The sequence below is a fragment of the Pogoniulus pusillus genome, chromosome 21 (genome assembly GCF_015220805.1).
Source record: "Pogoniulus pusillus isolate bPogPus1 chromosome 21, bPogPus1.pri, whole genome shotgun sequence".
Classification (NCBI taxonomy): domain Eukaryota; kingdom Metazoa; phylum Chordata; class Aves; order Piciformes; family Lybiidae; genus Pogoniulus; species Pogoniulus pusillus.
This window is the reverse complement of record NC_087284.1, coordinates 1038478-1057551: the sequence shown is the minus strand read 5'-3', so window position 1 is coordinate 1057551 and position 19074 is coordinate 1038478. Positions and strand designations below refer to the sequence as shown.

The following is a 19074-nucleotide window of genomic DNA, read 5'->3' as shown; positions in this document are numbered from 1 at the left end:
AAGGAAGCCTGCAGCTGCCCTCCAAGGGGCTTACCAGGAAGGTGTGGAGGGAAAGGAGGTGGCTGAAGCAGAAGTGCTGTTCCAACGTGCTGTAGCGTCTGCTTGATACACTGGCAAGTAGAGAAAGGAGAAAAGAAATAAAGCTATGGAAGATGATGTTGTCTCCTGTACTACCTCATCTCACTTGACAGGAGGTTGTTGTGTGCAATTACTGTTCTAATATACTTTCCCTAAGTTATTTCAAACACAAACAAATGCCAGAAGGCAGATTCTTTTGCACAGAGAAAAGAGGTTTCTTATGGTTGTATCATTCCTTGTGCTGCCAGCGGCAAGAACTGCTGCAGCTGCCTCCGTTCCTGGCACGGGCTAACAGGAACAAGGGTGAAGACAGAAGAATAAGGCAGATCCTGCTGGTTGCAGAACAGGCTGGGGCAATGGGGAGAGAGCTTCTGTGGCAAATGAGACTTAGAGGCTCTGTCTCAAAGTGATCAAATGACTCCTTGAAAGCACTGTGGTGTGTCAGTTACACTTCAGGTGAAATGACTGCAAGTAGTGCTGTAGGTGACCATCTGAAGGGACCTACTTACTGGGACAACTGATAACCCTACTCTACGAGATTCGCCTTAAAGCCCAAGCACCAAATCCAAACAACTCTTAAGCACATCCAGGGCTGGTGACTCAACCACCTCCCTGGGCAGCTCATTCCAAAGCCTGACTACTCTTTCTGTGAAATTTCTTTTCCTATTATCTAGTCTAAACCTACCCAGTCACAGCCTGAAGCCATTCCCTCTTGTTCTATCACTGTTTGCCTGTGAGAAGAGACCAGCAGCAGCCTCTCCACCATGTCCTTTCAGGTAGTTGTAGATAGCAATGCGGTCTCCCCTCAGCCTCCTCTTCTTCAAACTAAACAGTCCCAGCTCCTTCTGCTCCTCCTCACTGGATTTATTCTCCAGGCCCTTCACCAGCTTTATTGTCCTCCTCTGGACCTGCTCTCAATATCCTTCTTGTAATGAGGTACCCAAAACTGAACACAATACTCGAGGTGCGACCTCACCAAAGCCAAGAATAAGAGGACAATCACCTCCCTGCTCCTGCTGGACACAGCATTTCTAAGCCAAGTCAGGATGCCATTGGCTTTATTTGCCACCTGGGCACACTGCTTGCTCATGTTCAGTTGCTTGTCAATTACAACCTCCAGGTCCCTTTCAGCCAGACAGCTTTTCAGCCGCACTGCCCCATGTCTGTAGTGGTGCTCGGGGTTGTTGTGGCCCAAGTGCAGGACCTGTTGGCCTTGTTGAAGCTCATGGCATTAACATTGGCCCATTGATCCAGCCTACCCAAGTCCCTTTGTAGAGCATCCCTACCCTCATGAAGATCAACACTGCCACCAAATCTGGTGTCATCTGTGAACTTCCTGATGACATCTCTATGCCTGAATCAAGGTCATCAACAAAGATGTTAAACAGAAGTGGTCCCAACACTGAGACTTGGGGCACGCCACTTGTGATGGATTGCCACCTGGATCTAACTCCACTGACCACCACCACCCTTTGGGCCCTTTCATCCAGCAGTGCTTTATCCAGAAGAGCTTGTCGCGGAGGGGTATCCTGCTGCCTGCGCCGGTTTTGGCAGAGGGGAGAAATTAGTTGGGGCAAGATAATATTCTATAAACATACATATTTATTAAACCCAGTATTCTGAACTCTGTCACCCCCAACCACTGTAATTTACTATTAAAATGGATTCTACACAGTTATGAAAACATTCTGGGATAAATATCTACAGTAACTTGTTAATTCCGAGCAAACATTCAAACTATAAACAGAGAGAGGAGTTTTCCCCATGGCAAATACCGTTTGGGGTCTACATGCTGTTTGCCCAGCAGAGAGGGCTGGAAACTGCTTCTTCTCTATGGCAGAGACAATAGAAATTACAAAGGCATTAAAGCATTTACTCACAACTCTTATTAATTATCAATCACCCTCTGGGGCTATGTCACAGCCTATGCCAGTGTCCAAACTTCAGGGGAGTCTTTGCCCATAGACTTTGAGGCTGGAATCCTCCCGGCTTGAGGGGAAAGGATGAATTTTCCCACCTTGTGGGGAAATGACAGTCTCTGACCTGGTTCTCCTGGTGAAGGATGCAATCTCTGCCTTGGTGCTGCTGGCTTCTTCTGGATGCTCTGTCCAGGGATTCTTAGGCAGGACCTCAGGTACAGGGGTAGGATGTCGTACTGTCTCAGCACAATTCCCATGAAGCTAGCAGGCTGATCACATGCAGACAATCCAGGGTCTGCTTCCTGGTAAGTTGGTGGAAGTGGCACTTACCAGGCAATGATAAGGCAGCAGGCTTGCAAGGTGTGCACGGCTGCTGGGAGACTATGAGCTCCACATATATATATATAGTCAGGCTTAAGTGAGCTCTGCAACTAAGTACACAGGCAGGGGAGTCCAAGCTGCAAATGAATCAGAGCTATGCAGGGGGGTCCGAGCACGTTGTTTACCTGTGTACCCCTATTTATTGAATGTGGGCCGAGATTAATGGCCCTTTGGCCATTAGAATGACCAATCAGGTTGGCAGTCAGCCAAACCTAACCATAATAGGCAAAAGCCACTTGCCTGGACTTTCCCCAAATATGGGGATCACATGGGCTTACACCAGGGAGACACGAGCTGGGTGTGTGGGGGCTTACACAACCTGTTTACAAACACCTTATACAACATAGACCCTAGGCAGGCCAGGCTCCGTGGCACCAGGTCTGTTGTGCCTCTTTTTATCCATTTAATGTGTTTACCTCTGGTTTGGACAGAAAAACGTGTCCAGGCAGGGCAAGGCATAAATAAGCCTGTTTTTGGGTCTACAGGCCCTCCACAACAGAGCTGTGCTCATCCAAGCCATGAGCAGCCAGTTTAGCCACGAGAATTCTGTGGGGAACAGTGCCAAAGGCTTTTCGAAAGTCTAGGGAGACAATATCTTCATCCAATGGTTGGGGCATCTTGTCATAAAAGGAGATCAGGTTCATCAGGCAGGATCTCCCCTTCAGAAACCCCTGCTGACTGGGCCTGATCCCCTAATTGTTCTCTATATGATGTGTAATGGTGCCTGAGATGCCCTGCTCCATGGCCTTCCCTGGCACCAAGGTCAGACTGACAGGTCTGCAGTTTCCCAGATCCTCCTTTCTTTCTTTCCTGTAGGCAGGTGTCACACTTGCTACCCTCCAGTCCATTGGCACCTCCCCAGTTAGCCAAGACTTTAGGTAAACAATGGAGAGTGGCTTGGCAAGCACATCTGCCAGCTCCTGCAGCACCCTTGGATGCAGCCCATCCAGCCACACAGACTTGGGTTAGTCTAAGTCACATAGCAGATCCCTGACCACTTCCTCATTTATTGTGATGATCTCATTCTGATTCTCCTCCCTGACTCCCAGTTCCTGAGGCTGAGAGCCCAGGTTACTGCTGGAACCAGTGCTAAAGAGTGAGGCAAAGTAGGCATTAAGCACCTCAGCCTTTTCATCATTCTTAGTCACTACATCTCCTGGGGCCTCAACTCATCTGAATCCCTTCTTAGTTTCTGCATGACCTTCCAGTGGCAGGCAGGAATTGGCAAATTCTTTCAAGAGAGAAAGAATGGAGGGGGAAAGGAATCACATCTTTCTACCATTGGTAGAATTAATTGTTTCAGTGAAGTGCTGGAAATAAACATATCCACATGCTCCCTTGGAAATGCGACGTGAGCTGGCAGGGAGGCAGTACAGTGTTATGTAGTGCACCTCAGATTGAGTGGCTGCCATCAGTGCTGCACACAGGCTCCTGTTCTTATCGCAGGAACATAGAATCATAGAATCAGTCAGAGTTGGAAGGGAGCACAAGGAGCAGCCAGTTCCAACCCCCCTGCCATGCCCAGGGACACCCTACCCTAGAGCAGGCTGCACACAGCCTCAGCCAGTCTGGCTTTAAACACCTGCAGGGATGGAACCTCAACTGCCTTCTTGGGCAACCCATTCCAGCCTCTCACCACTCTCATGCTCAACAACTTCCTCCTCACATCCAGTCTGAACCTACCGATCTCCATCTTTGCTCTATTCGCCCCAGTCCTGTCACTCCTTGACAGCCTAAAAAGTCCCTCCCCAGCTTTTTTGTAGGCCCCTTCAGATCCTGGAAGGCCACAAGAAGATCACCTGGGAGCCTCCTCTTCTCCAGCCTGCACAGCTGCAACTCTTTCAGTCTGTCCTCATAGGAGAGGTTCTCCAGCCCTGTGAGCATCCTCCTGGCCCTTCTCTGGACACTCTCCAGCATCGCCACATCCTTCTTGTAATGTGGGCTCCAGAACTGGTTGCAGTACTCCAGGTGTGGTCTCAGGAGAGCAGAGTAGAGCGAGAGAATCACCTCCCTTGATCTGCTGGCCACACATCATTTAGGTGATCGTTTATCATCATTGTTACTATCATATATGAATATAACACTTCCAGTGTTAGAAGACATCCTAAACAGCAACAATGTCTCCAACAATTACTAAGAAATAAAAGTGGGGATAAGAATCACAAGGATCTCGCTGAACAATGGGGCTAGCGTCAAACGTTTGTGCACTAATCATAGAACACACAGTCTTGGAAGGAAACTGCAGAGGTCATCTAGTCCAATCCCCTGTTGTAGGAAGGGACATCTCCAAGTAGATCAGGTTGCTCAGAGCCCCATAAAGCCTGACCTTCACTATCTTCAGGGCTGAGGCCTACATTACCTCCCTGGGCAGCCTGTTTCAATATTCCACCACCCTCATAGTAAAGAACTTCTTCCTAAAGTCCCAGCCAGACTTGGCTTCAACACCTCCAGGCACGGCGACTCCACCACCTTCCTGGGCAGTCCATTCCAATGCTAATCTCTGCCAACAACTTCCTCCTAACATCCAGACAAGACCTGCCCTGGCACAACTTGAGGCTGTGTCCCCTTGTTCTGTTGCTGGTTGCCTAGCAGAGAGACCAACCCCACCTGGCTGCAGCCTCCCATCAGGCAGTTGTAGACAGCAATGAGGTCTGCCCTGAGCCTCCTCTTCTGCAGGCTGCACACCCCCAGCTCTCTTTTTCAACCTGGTTGATTCTATGATTCTATGATAAGACCAGAGGTAGAAGGAAAACCACTCCAGGTTCCAGCAGCGTCCCACATGATTGATGTCTTGTTGGTGGTGGGTGCACTGCAGCTGTTCATGGTGATGCCTTTCATTCCTTCATTCCCCTTTCCACAACAGGGTGGATCAAGTGCCACTTGTGTGATTGGTACTGTAGTTCAGCTGAATCATTCTTGGGTCACCAGCATTCACAGTATCCCATGTGACTACTGCTTCACCTCTGTGCAGGCTCAGTTTTGAAGGTAGCAGCAACTGCCTTGAGTTGGCACAGGTGTAGGCACTCAAACAGTGCTTGAACCACAACATCTTGTTCCAGGAGCAGTCTGTCACAGTTGCTTGAACACCATGAAAGGGGAGCAGAGAAGCAGTCTGAGACAAAGTTCTATGCCAACATAGCTTCTGGATTGAAAAAGATCCAGAGCAGTATATTTTGCATGGTGATGGAATCTATGATGTTCTGCATCTCCTGGTGAGCCAACAAGAAGAAACTCCTCCTCACTTTAGAAGCCTCATTTGGGGACAGAAGCTTAAGTCTTTCCTTTCTTACCCCAATAAAATCTTTATCAAATGGGAATTATTCAGAGAAAGTCTTGTGGGCACAGGACAGGCAAATTCTTATATTGAATTTCCTGCTTTACCTTTTCCAGAAGTTCACAACTTCATCTTGAGCAGAGCCACTGTGTGTCACATAGAGACTTCAGTTGGTGCTCTCCTTGCTGTGATCTGCTTAGGACCTTCCCAGAGATCTGAATATTTGGTTGTGCTCAGAAAATTCCTGTGCTACCCTTGGCTTGAGCTGCCATCACCAGCCCTTGCTGTGAATGCCCACTCTTGTGAATACACAGGGTCTTAGCTGCTTTCAAGGGGCAGGGAATTTGCCACATATTTTTATTTCAGTGGACACGCTCTTGAACCTCAGAGCTTTTTGATACAGTAAAACTTGCAATGTTTTTGGTGAAAACTGCCATAAAATATCACTAAATTAAGTTTGTCTGCTGCAGACACTGCGAGACTTCCTCAACCAGGCTGGATAGTTCCTACCAGTATGACCTAGTCTCTCTGAAGATGAGAAAATAGGGACTCTCAGGTGACCTAGGGCTCATGCCTATGTACCATAGATTCCTCATGGGTTCTTCCTTTGCATGCCACATTGTACCTGAAATAGAAACTCCTAACAGCTTCTATTATACACTCTGAATTTTAAACTCTGTAAGCTACAGTTGCATTTGTTTGTGTAATACACTGAACTTCATCATCCTCTTGCATTACCCAGTATGTTTGACCAGGACCTTCAGCAGAAGCCATCACTCAGACTGGTGTTCCCTTGCCCAAAGGAGAAAATACCCAAACAGTTTCTCCTAACAGATTCTTTTCACATTCAACAGGAACTTTACCACTTTCTACTGTACATAACAGATCAGATTGTGGAGGTCCAGCTCGATTTACAGTACCTCTACTATTTACCAACCAGGTAGCTTGTGCTAAATGTTTGTCCCAGTTTTTCAGAGTTCCACCCCCCATGGCTTTCAGGGTAGTTTTCAGCAAACCATTGCAGCGTTCAATCTTTCCTGAAGCTGGTGCACAGTAGGGTATGTGGTAGATCCACTCAATACATGCTCTTTGGCCCAGTTTTTAATGAGATTGTTGTTGAAATGAGAGTCATTATCTGATTCAATTCTCTCTGGAGTTCCATGACTCCACATGATCTGTCTTTCCAGATCAAGAATGGTGTCATGTGCGTGAGGAACTGGATAGATTTCTAACCATCCAGTGCTTCCCTCTACCACAGTTATCACATATTGCATACCAGAACGAGGTAAAGTGATGCAGTCAATCTGCCACACATCACCATGTTTGTATTTTGACCATTGCTCACCGTACCATAAGGGCTCAATTCGCTTAGCCTGCTTAATAGCAGCACAAATGTCACAGTCATGAATGACTTGGGTGATAGCATCCACAGATCTGCCAATTGATCTGTTATGTGCTGACCAGTAGGTTGCATCTCTGCCTTGATTTTCTGATGGGTCATGAGTTCTCCGAGCTAAGAACAGCTCACCTTGGTGTTTCCAGTCACGGTCAAAATCACAGTTTGTATCTACTTGGGAAACTCTAGCATCTAAATCTGCCTGGTGGGTGTGTAGGTGTTCCTCCATAGCTTTGCTCTTAGGCATACGTGCATCTATGTGCCACACTGTTCCAGTGGGCTCTTTGGGATCCAGGAAGCAACCACACAATACATGGGTATCACCTTGGAGATATACCAAAACTATAATGCTGAATAAAGTATGACAAAGAATACCAAATAACTCAACTAGTCAAAGAGCAGGTTATACTTACCCTAGCCACTGACCAGCAACGCTCCCAAGATGTGTAGACTGCAGGGCTGGTCAGCACTCATTAGCAGGCATCCCCACTGGAGGCAACACTGTCCTGCTGGTAAGATCAGTGCATCTCAGCCCAGCCCCCTAGGGGCTCGGTATAAATGGGCTCAGCATTCTGTGACGTGTGTCCAGTCCCAGCAGGCTGAACCAAGCAGAGTGGTGCTCCTCCCTTATTGTGCAGTGCTTTGCATAATATCTTTCCCTACTGCTCATGTGCATAGATGGCTTTGGGGGTTGCGTAACCCTCTAGTGAGAGGAGCCTTCCTCATCTTCAGCTTCCTCTGCAGCTGTTTGTCCTTTACAGAATCTTTCAAGGTTGTTAACAGCTTTACGTGGTATTGACCCACACTGCATTCCTGCCTTTATTTACAGGACTGGTACTTGCAGGCTCTGTTTCTCTTGGGTTTATCTCTTTAGAGCTTGCAGGCCCAGTTTTCCTCCATTTTATCTCTCTGTAAGCCAGCAACTGTCGGCTTGTGGCAACATCTGATCAGACACATACCAACTCTTCCCTCTTACACGTACTTTGATTGGAATTTTCTCAAGACAAGTAGCAATGCCTTGCCACAGATCAGCAGTTCAAATAGGCATTCCTTTCCTCTGCCAACCAGAGTTTTTCCAGTCCTTTAGCCAACTCCATAAAGCATTGGCTGTGAATTAATGTAGAGGCAAAGGATAAGCCAATTTTCACATTCAGCTATGTCAAGAGCAGGTTAGACAGCTTTCACCTCTGGCTGCATTCTCCTTCTCCATCTCTTGCTTTTGTAACTCTCCTTGTAGGACTCCAAACTGCAGTCTTTCATCTTTGCTTATTTCCAACAAGATGACAGGAACCACCTGTGAACCAGGCACAGTTCTTCTCCTCATCAGAAAGATCATCATAAGGATGAGCTTTCTCAGCACAGGTTACTCTCTCCTCTGCAAGTTTTGTGCAGTTTGTGCCTTCTGGCCAATTAGTCCACAAGACCAGGTTGTTCAAGACTTCCCTTTAGCACTCATTGGGTTATCAAAGCCATCCATTTAGTCCCATCACATAAAGGCTCAGAAGTCTGACTGAATCCAGGAATAGGTAGTCTCCAAAATCCCAGTGCACCCAAGAAAGACAGAGTGTTTTTTATATTTGTGGGAATCACCATGGTTGAGACTTAGTTTCTCACATCCTGTGGAATGTGACAGTGAGCATCCTGCCACCACACTCCCAGAAATTTCATTTCTTCAGCCTTCAAGGTGTGGAGAGATTTTTGCTAACAGGACCTGAATTGATAAACATGAGCAAACCCATGCTGCGAAGTGCCCTGGGAGTCAGGAAGGCAGGCGGCAGGTGCTGGCCCCCCACATGCAGCTGCAGGAGGTAGAGTGCCAGCTGCAGGGGGCAGGGTCTGCCAGCCACAGGGGCTGACCCTACAGGCTGTTGATATAATGTTAACCTATCTGTATCACCTACGTAACCCTGGGCCAATCTGTACTTTCCACATGTACCAGTCTAGAACTAAGTTAGCTGTGCATGCCCCTTCCAGTAAGCAGTAAGCCACTGTAACACAGAAGCAAAGGGGAGAACCACCACCTAACCACAGTGGTGACTCAAGAGTCACTTTATCCCAGGGTGCAACGCCGGCATCAAGGGAATGTCAATTGTTTTGTTACCTTTCTCAAAGGCTTCCTCAGTAGTTTTATCCCACACAATGGTGACACTGATGAATTGTAAATGTTCTGGAGCTCCACCTTTCCCCAGTGCATCGTGGATCCCTGCATGAGAAATCACTGAACTGTGTTTCCACCCCTGGGGTAAATGGTGGAATGTGTACTGGAATCCTGTTCATGGAAAAGCAAACTGACACCTGCATTCCTCTGCTACTGGAATAGAAGAGGAGGTGTCAGCAATGTCTATGGTAGCATACCATTTGGCCTCTGATTCCAGCACATACTGGACTTCTAACATATCTGGTGCAACTCATATCTGGAGGCACCTCATTTAGGACACAGAAGTCAACTGTCAAATACCATTCTCCATTTGGCTTTCACACAGGCCAAACTGGACTGTTGAAAGGTGAATGAGTCTCACTGAAGACATTCTGACATTTCAATTGATGAATCAGTTTATGAATGGGCACTGAAGAGTCACAATTAGTTCTGTATTACCTGTGAAGTTCATTTGAGATTCATAGAATTATAGAAACATCGAACCATAGAATCAACCGGGTTGGAAGAGACCTCCAAGCTCATCCAGTCCAACCTAGCACCCAGCCCTAGCCAATCAATTAGACCATGGCACTAAGTGCCTCATCCAGACTTTGATTCAACACCTCCAGGGATAGTGACTCCACCACCTCCCTGGGCAGCCCATTCCAATGCCAATCACTCTCTTCTTCCTGACATCCAGCCTTGACTTCCCCTGGTACTACTTGAGACTGTATCCCCTTGTTCTGTTGCTGGTTACCTGGCAGAAGAGCCCAACCCCACCTGGCTACAGCCTCCTTTCAGGTAGTTGTAGACAGCAATGAGCTCTGCCCTGAACCTCCTCTTCTGCAGGCTGCACACCCCCAGCTCCCTCAGCCTCTCCTCATAGGGCTGTGTTCCAGGCCCCTCCCCAGCCTTGCTGCCCTTCTATGGGCACCTTCCAGCACCCCAACATCTCTCTTAAATTGAGTGTCCCAGAACTGGACACAGCACTCAGGGTGTGGCCTGAACAGTGTTGAGCACAGGAGCAGAATAGCCTCCCTCGTCCTAATGGCCACACTCGTCCTGATCCACGCCAGAATGCCATTGGCTCTCCTGCCCACCTGGGCATACTGCTGGCTCATGTTCAGTCCTGCTCATGTCCACTGCTATCTACCAATACACCCAGGTCCCTCTCTTCCTGGCTGCTATCCAGCAGCAGGAAGCAACTGGCAGTTTCACATCCTCTATGTCATGTTGTCCCACAGCTACAGATTCATTTGACAGTCTAATAGGCAACTTCAGTTTCCCATCATCAGTTTCTACGGTTGCTATTCCAAAAGCCCATCTGTAACCCTTGGGATCTTTTAAACACCCCTGTCTAAAAAAGTCAATTCCCAGAATGCAAGGTGCATCTGGGCTGGTTACAATAGTATGTATCTTCCACTCAGTCCCAGCAAGACTTATTTCAGCCTGCAACTTAGTTAACCCTCAAGAGCCACCAGAGATTCCTGATATAGTTGCATACTCTGTCCCTTTACAGTCTGATGGCAATAGAGTACCTGAGCACCTGTGTCAGCCAAGGCCCTGTACTTCTGAACTTTTGAACTGCCAGGCCATCTAATGAATGCATTCCAACAGATTCTGCTTCCTCCATTATCCTTCTCCTCCTCCTAGCAGGAGACAGCGCCCCCCTAATACTGAGCATTGCATGTAGAGTGGGCACAGTACTAGTGTTAGAACAGTTGTAGTTGTTCTGGCAAAGTGAGGCAGTGATGGCTGCGCTTTAGGCATTGTTATTTCTGGTTCTGCCACTCTTCAAAAGACCTGAAGTAGGTTGGCCATCCCACTAATTTGTGTTCTTAAGAAATTGGTCTTGCAGCATTATCCAAAGAAACCCATGTGATGGCTGATGTCTGGATGGAACTGGTCTCCTAGGCTGAAATGGCCTTCTGGGAGGTGGACATGTTTCTGATGGCAGAGACATGTATCCATTCAGAAGAAGCAAGAATTGTGTCTTTCTCATTTGCCAACTTGGATATGGAGGTTTTAAATCCATGCCATTCTTCATCTCTGTAGCCAGAGTTTTCATGGCTGAAAACTGAATTATTTGACAGGCTGTCCTCCAGCTGCCTCAGTTGGTCAGCAAATTCACCAGTAGTAGGAGGTGTTTCCCCATTGCTTTTCCCCACAGTTCTGCTTGCAAAGATGCTGGCATAGGGTGGGGGAGCCAGCTTAAGAAGATTATTTGAAAGACTTGTTCCTACAGGAATGTCATCAGAGTTTTGTGTGCCATGGTTTCCATAAAGCATTTCTTCCACAGTGCACTCCCTCAAAAGCTTGGTTCCCTGCTCAAACGGCTCGCAGCCAAGTTCATTGCTGCTGCCTGTGCAGGTGCTGCCATGGGAGCTGCCACCACAGCCAGTGCCACAGCTGCCTGTGACTGCCCTCACCCAGGGTTTCCCCTGTGTTTTTAGGTAGTTTTACTATCATCCTCCCTAACTGTTTCCATAGGGAACTATTCCGTGTCTCCATCCCTAATCTTTAGTTGCTTGGGCAGAAGGACCTCGTTCTGTTCTTAGGGGCTCGGCAGCTTCCCATTTCTGTGCTTGGCAAGAAGCACACCAGCTCCAAGCCATCATCCTGCTGCTTCTCCCACTTCAGTTCCCATAAACTCCTGCTTGCCTCCTACTGCCTGAAGAAAAATTAATCACTTTTTAGTAAGCTTTTTGAAAGTTAACATGTTTGTCTCTCTCACCACACAGCTATTATAGCAACAAGGAACAATAAAGCCAGGCATAAAAGACAGACTCCTGTGAGACCTCTAAGACTTAGCTCTGCAAACAAACTCTCAGCTACTGCAACAGTGAACTCAATGAACACATATGGGATAGTTATAGTAGAATCATAGAATCAGTCAGGGCTGGAAGGGACCACAAGGAGCAGCCAGTTCCAACCCCCCTGCCATGCCCAGGGACACCCTACCCTAGAGCAGGCTGCACACAGCCTCAGCCAGCCTGGCCTCAAACACCTCCAGCCATGGGGCCTCAACCACCTCCCTGGGCAACCCATTCCAGCCTCTCACCACTCTCATTCTCAACAACTTCCTCCTCACCTCCAGCCTGACTCTCCCCACCTCCATCTTTGCTCCATTCTCCCCAGTCCTGCCACTCCCTGACAGCCTAAAATGTCCCTCCCCAGCTTTTTTGTAGGCCCTCTTCAGATCCTGGCAGGCCACAAGAAGGTAACATTACTATATCCTACATCACTGAGGCAGTAATTGCCAAACCTCCCAAACATTGCCTTTACCCAATTCCACAGCCTACCTACAACACACCAGCACACTCAGTCGAACGTGGAGGAAACAATCCATTTACAAAGCATCTCAGTTACACCAGAACACACAAAATGCCACAACATCTGTAATAGCTTCATCTCAGCTTCCTTTTTGATTGTTAATAAATCAACCAAGCTAGCCCCATGTTGGGCACCAAGAAAACTGTGATAGGTTGATACTACCCCCCAGAATAAAATCACCAGACTCTCAGAAGGTTTAGAAGCAAAACAAAGCTATATTTACAAGCAAGCTAAAATCTAAAAACTTAAAATACAATATACATATATATATGTACAGAATATATTTTTATGTATTTACAATTATTTACAATTCAGTAAAAATGCACACACAAAAGAGACCCTCAAATTGCTTCCCCACCCCCTGGACAAGGGAACAAGCGAATAGGTCTTTCCCGGACAGAAATCAGGTCCCACTGCTGCTATCTACTTAGCATAAACATGCATAAACGTGAGGAAAGGTGAGCATAGAGACTAGCCAGCAGACAGAGTGAAGAGGAGAAAAGGCAGGGAGGAATATTTTGTGCAGCACACTTCACCCTAACCTGCAAGCCAACTGAATGACATAGACTTATCTATTATTTTTCTTTCTTATCCAATCCCCTACTGTATTTCCTTTTTACTACTTTTGTTCTATTCAGCATCTCTGGAATTTTCCTATTTCTTCTTTATGGTCAAGGCACTAAGCTAAAGTATTAGTTTTAAACCACCACACCTAAAAACAGAATCATAAAATCAACCAGGTTGGAAGAGACCTCTAAGCAAATCCAGTCCAAGCTAGCACCCAGCCCTGTGCAGTCAACTAGACCATGGCACTAAGTGCCCCATCCAGGCACTTGATTGTGTTTAGTATCTGAGAGCTAAATATGTGTTTTATAGGCTGGATTCATCTGAGCTGTGAAATGGTGTTATGAAATACGTTGGTAGTCTCACTCTTTCCTCTGTCATGTGCTGTGGCTGGGTTGTTGATGCACTGTGCACAGTTGCCAGCAATGCATCCGGAATGCTCTCTGCAGACCACTGCGATTTCAACACCTTCTTTGGTTGATGAATAAACGAAAGCTCTCTTACCTTCTGTGGACTGTGTTGGCTTCTGTCTTGAATGCTACTGCATTATGTAGTCATATATTCTGACTGTGTTGTGAGACTTTCAAAAACCTTATATAACCTCATTACAAGCCAGCAAATTTGTACTGTATATCAAGAGATGAAAGTCGTTGCTGAGACCACTACACAACACTTTCAATTCTGTCCTTGTATTCTGTGATTAGAAGTTTGTTGTCTATTACCAAGTGAGTGCATGGCTAGAGACTAGGATAAGTATTTTCTAAAGTGAAGTATTGGCTGGGTGCATCAGTGAGCAGTAAATGGGTGATGGACAGAAAATGAGACCTCACAACACACAGAGTGTTATCAGGAAAGATGGTTTTAATCAGCGCTGGGTGACAAGGGCAGGTCCTCTCCAAAGCCCTTGCACAACTTCACCTGGTTCAGGTAGAATACCTATGCTACAAAATCAGACATATTCAGTACAGGGGTAGGGTTACTACAATTAGCTCTTGGAGTAGGAGGAGTTATTACAGTCAATTCCTGGAACTCATTTCCATCCTGTCCTACTTCTTCACACATGCTCACTGCCACCTGGTGGTTGTCTTTTGGGGTCTCTGGGAGGAAGGCCAATGTCTTCCTCAGTCTAACCTCTCTACCTTTTGTCCACCTAGCGTCAGTTGTGCATCACATTTTTGGCTTCTCATCTTTGACTACAGTATTCTTCTTCTCCAGGAGAGTGTTTCAAGACCCTCTCAAGCTTAACCCCTCTCCTTTGTGTTATCTGGCTGATGATGCTTAATATCAGCACTCACACAGTTAATGATTTAGCTAGGTTGCTACACTCTATGTTCTCTATCCCTTTTTCTCATATCATGGGGTATAAAAAAGCTATGGTCAGTAGAGAAAAGGACTGAGAGAAATGATTTTTTTTGTATTACCTCTGAAATGAGTTGAGTCAGGCAGTTACTTGTTGTAAGGATGAAGTTATTACCAAGGGGAAAAGAAGATAGTAGTATTTTACTGTTCCTTCTTTACATGCTGGCTGACCAAGACTAAAACCAAATATGTATGGATATGGATTTTTCTTTAGTTTTCCTTGCTCACTTTTCATGTCATGACAAAGTGTCACAGTGAAAACTGTTAATTATTTTGTAGTAAATAGTAAGGAGAATTAATGTTGTGCTGCCAGTATCCTTTCTTATACATACAGTGCCTTATTCAGATATCCTAGGATACTACTGCAGTGGTTTTGCTTGAAGTGTTCTGGGACTGGCCACTTGAAAGGACTACAAGGGTAGCAGGGACAAAATTAGAAGGGCCAAATCCCAGCTGGAAATTAATTTGGCTTCAGCTGTTAAAAACAACAGGAAATAGAAACAAAAGGAGGACCAAGGAGAATCTTTGAAGGGGGAATAAAGTGGTTGAAGGTGAGGAAAAGGCTGAGGTACTCAGTACCTTCTTTGCCTCAGTCAGTTGTTTGTTCTCCTGGAAAAACTGGCTGCTCGTGGCTTGGATGGGTGGATGCTTCTCTGTGTTAAAACGTGGCTGGATGACCAGGTGCAGAGTTAAAGCCAGTTGGCAGCTGGTCACAAGTGGAGATCCCCTGGGGCTGAGTTTTGGGGCCAGCTTTGTTTAATATCTTTATCAGTGATCTAGATGAGGGAATTGAGGGCACCCTTAGTGAGTTTTCAGGTGACACTAGATTGGGTTGATCTACTGTATTCACTTTTGGTCACTCAGTACAAGAAGGACACTGAGGTGTTGGAGAGTCTCCAGAGAAGGGCAGTGCAGCTGATGAAGTTCCTGGAGGTGCAGCTGAGGGAACTGGGATTGCTTAGTCTGAAAAGGAGCAGGCTGAGGGGAGATCTCATTGCTCTCTACAGCTACCTGAAAGCAGATTGCAGTGAGGTGGGTGTTGGTCTTTTTCACTGTTACCAAGTGCTACAATGGAAGGAAATGTCCTGAAATTGTGCCAGGGGAAGTTAAGATTGGATACTAGGAAAAATTTCTTTGCTGAAGCCGTGGTCAGGCATTGAAATAGACTGCCAAGGGATATGGTGGAGTCACTGCCCATGGAGGTGTGATGTGATTGTTACTAAAATGAATTATGATCAGCCCAGTATTGACATTGTTAATTATTGTTTATTAGTACCAGATTTTATTTTCTAGACTTATTTACAGGGTCTTTTGTGCTCAGCTGTGCAAATAGATTACAGAATGTGTGCAGTGCATAGTACCAAACAATTTCATACAATTTATCAGCTAGGAAAATGCAAAATGGAACTTTTGAAGAGATTTCCTGTGGTGCAATGTGCTGCTTGCCTCCTGGGGGAACTCGAGAGGAGCCTTTCAGATAAAGCACAGAATCATGGAATGATAGAGTCAACCAGGTTGAAAGACACCTCCAAGGTCATCCTGGGCACACTGCTGGCTCATGTTTAGCTCCTCTCTCCCAGCACCCCCAGCTCCCTCTCTGCCTGGCTGCTCTCAGCCACTCTGGCCCCAGCCTGTAGTGCTGCTTGGGGTTGTTGTGGCCAAAGTGTAGAACCCTGCACTTGGCCTTCTTCAATCTCATCCCATTGGCCTCTGCCCACCCATACAGCCTGGCAAGGTCCCTCTGCCTGGCTCTCCTAATCCTCCAACAGCTCCACACCTGCTCCTAGCTTGGTGTCATCTGCAAACTGACTGCTGCTGGACTCAATCCCCTCGTCCAGATGATCAGTAAAGATCAACTGGCTGTGGCACCATGCACCACCATTCGGTACAGATTAGGAACAGAGCTAAAGCAAAGAACTTTAATTACAAAGAGCCTTTCTAGAAATGAGGTCAGTTTACTCACAACGTGAGCTTGTATCCAGAGAGTACCCAAAACACTCAGCAGGATGCTGTCATCGGTGTGGTAACAGGTAAAAGCTTGTAGAGTTTTCCCCCAGAGGCTCACAGGGTCGGGGTCTTGCGTGGTCCTCTAATCAGGTCTTGGTCCATTCTTGGGTGGACAGTACTCTTCCAGGGCTCTGGGCTCTGCGTGGAGCTTTCAGGTGTGCAGGCAGACACTGCATTGCTGCTTGGCAATAACCTGCCTCCTCTCTCGGCGCGAGCTGCCGTGAGGTCTGTGTCAGTGGCGCTCAAGCTGGAAGGGGCTTAGCACTTTCAGTGACTGCAACTGTGAGTGGCAATGGTGCAGCTTACTCGGGGGCACAGGACTCTCCCAGTCTTACCCCTTCTCAACACTCTATGCTGTCGTTACCTGCTGCTGGGGTTCATTCTACATGCGGAAGTGGTGCGGTCTAGGCTGCAAGGCTATGTGCTATAGGCTGGATGTTAGGAGGAAGTTGTTGGCAGAGAGAGTGATTGGCATTGGAATGGGCTGCCCAGGGAGGTGGTGGAGGCACTGTCCCTGGAGGTCTTCAAGAAAAGACTGGCTGGGGTCCTTAGTGCCATGGTCTGGTTGATTGGATAGGGCTGGGTGATAGGTTGGGCTGGATGATCTTGGAGGTCTCTTCCAACCTGGTTGATTCTATGATTCTATGATTCTAAGCTTGAAGCAACAAAGCTAGGTAGTAAGCACCAAGGTCTTAGGGTCCCCAGGGCAACAGGGCACGGCAAAGCAAGGCAAGGCAAGTTGTCTACAACTCTGGCCGACTTCTCTCAATTGCCTGGAAATCAATGGGAGCAATTGGGCACTGAGGTAAGAGAGCCCTTACCCAGTAAGAGCAGCACTTTGCCAGAGCTAAGTGTGCTAGGTGAGGGCATGGCCTCACATGAGGCAAGCGTGCTCCACGTGTGCACACCTTGTTTACCCCAGGATGCAAACAGGAGCAAAACACATCTGAACAGCTCAGGTGCTTATACTTCACATCTCCAGGTCCTTCATCCTCTTTCCCACATCTCTCTCCACTCTGGAAGGTGGGGGTGGGGCAGCAGGGAACCATGTCTGCACATGCCAGGACTTGTATTTGGCCTGTTTTGGCCTACCACCTCAAGGTGTTCAAAGGATGTGTGGACGTGGCAGGTCAGGACGTGATTCCATGGCCATGGTGGTGTCAGGTCAATGGTCAATTGCCTTAGAGGTCTTTTCTAGCTCAAACAATTCTACAATCCTGTGAGGTTCATTTCTGTTCTTTCTCTCAGGTTGACTTTGAACAACTCCAGGAAAATCTGTGCCAGATGGAAAGACGCTGCAAAGCATCATGGGATCACCTTAAGGCTATAGCAAAGCATGAAATGAAGCCGACTCTGAAGCAAAAGATGTCTGAGTTCCTGAAAGACTGTGCAGAAAGAATCATAATCCTGAAGATTGTTCATAGAAGGATAATTAACAGGTACAGAGTGAGATGAGTGGCAGCAGCATCGATAGTGAAACACTTGCTGAAGTGATGAATGATGACACCATAGATACGTTTCTGATGCCTTGAACCCACATCCCAGTGAGTGATGTTACTGGGATTTGTGTGGTGCATACTTTGTTACAGCACTGTTTAAGAAAGATTCCTACTCCAAAAGGTTTCTGTATTTCTGATGAAAAGAAGAAATGATCCAGGCAATCCCTTCTGCCCAAATTGCAATCACTGGCTCTTTTAACTACCTGTCCCTAAAAGCTAGCATTGAGTTGCCATGTTTTCTGTCAGGGGATCACAGGATGTCAGGGGCTGGAAGGGACCCAAACTGATCATTGAGCCCAACCCCCGTGCCAGAGCAGGAGCATACAATCTAGCACAGATCACAGAGGCACACATCCAGACAGACATGAAAGTCTCCAGAGAAGGAGACTCCACAAGCACTCTGGAGATCCTGTGCCAGTGCTCTGGGATCCTTACACTCAAGAAGTTACCACTTCTTAATGAGCTGGAACCTCCTGTGCTGCAGCTTCCATCCATTACTCTTTCTCCTATCCCAGGGATCAAGTGAGCAGAGCCTCTCCTCCTCCTCCTGACCCCCAGCCCTCAGATAGCTATAAACATTGATTCAATCCCCTCTCATTTTTCTCTTCTCCAGACTAAGCAGCCCCAGGTCCCTCAGCCTCTCCTCATCAGGCAGCTCTCCAGCCCCTGCTCATCCTCATAGCCTTCCCTTGGACTCTTTCCAGCAGATTCCTGTCCTTCTTAAACTGGGGAGCCCAAAACTGAAGGTAGTACTCAAGATGAGGTCTCACCAGGGCAGAGTAGAGGGGGAGGAGAACCTCCCTTGATCTGCTGGACACACTCCTGCTAATACACCCCAGGATCCCATTGGCCTTCTTGGTCACAAGGGCACATTGCATCTAATTCTTCTCACCAGAATATCCCAGCTGGGCTCAAACCAGCACACATATTCATGATTTTTTGAGAGATTCCCCATCTTCTGAATAATTTCCAATTCAGTGTTCAAAATCAGGACCTGGATTCCTAATTATTCCTAATTTGTGGATACACACTTGAGAAACTGATTTAGCTCTTGTTTTGTTTTCCTAATGCCTTGATTTTCATGCTGTAAGAAAGCAGGAATCCCAGCTGCAGTGGAAGGGAAGTGA

The 19074-nt window shown here is 47.0% G+C and overlaps 1 protein-coding gene across 12 annotated transcripts in view; it reads left to right on the top strand.

The window, feature by feature from the left end:
- FHOD3 (formin homology 2 domain containing 3) overlaps nucleotides 1-19074 on the top strand; it is a 415781-nt gene that overhangs the window by 373035 nt on the left and 23672 nt on the right. For all 12 annotated transcript variants that reach the window (XM_064160772.1, XM_064160770.1, XM_064160768.1 and 9 more), the window contains one exon: nucleotides 17697-17887. In XM_064160772.1, coding sequence (XP_064016842.1) covers nucleotides 17697-17887 — 191 coding nt within the window. The remainder of the gene's footprint in view (nucleotides 1-17696; nucleotides 17888-19074) is intronic.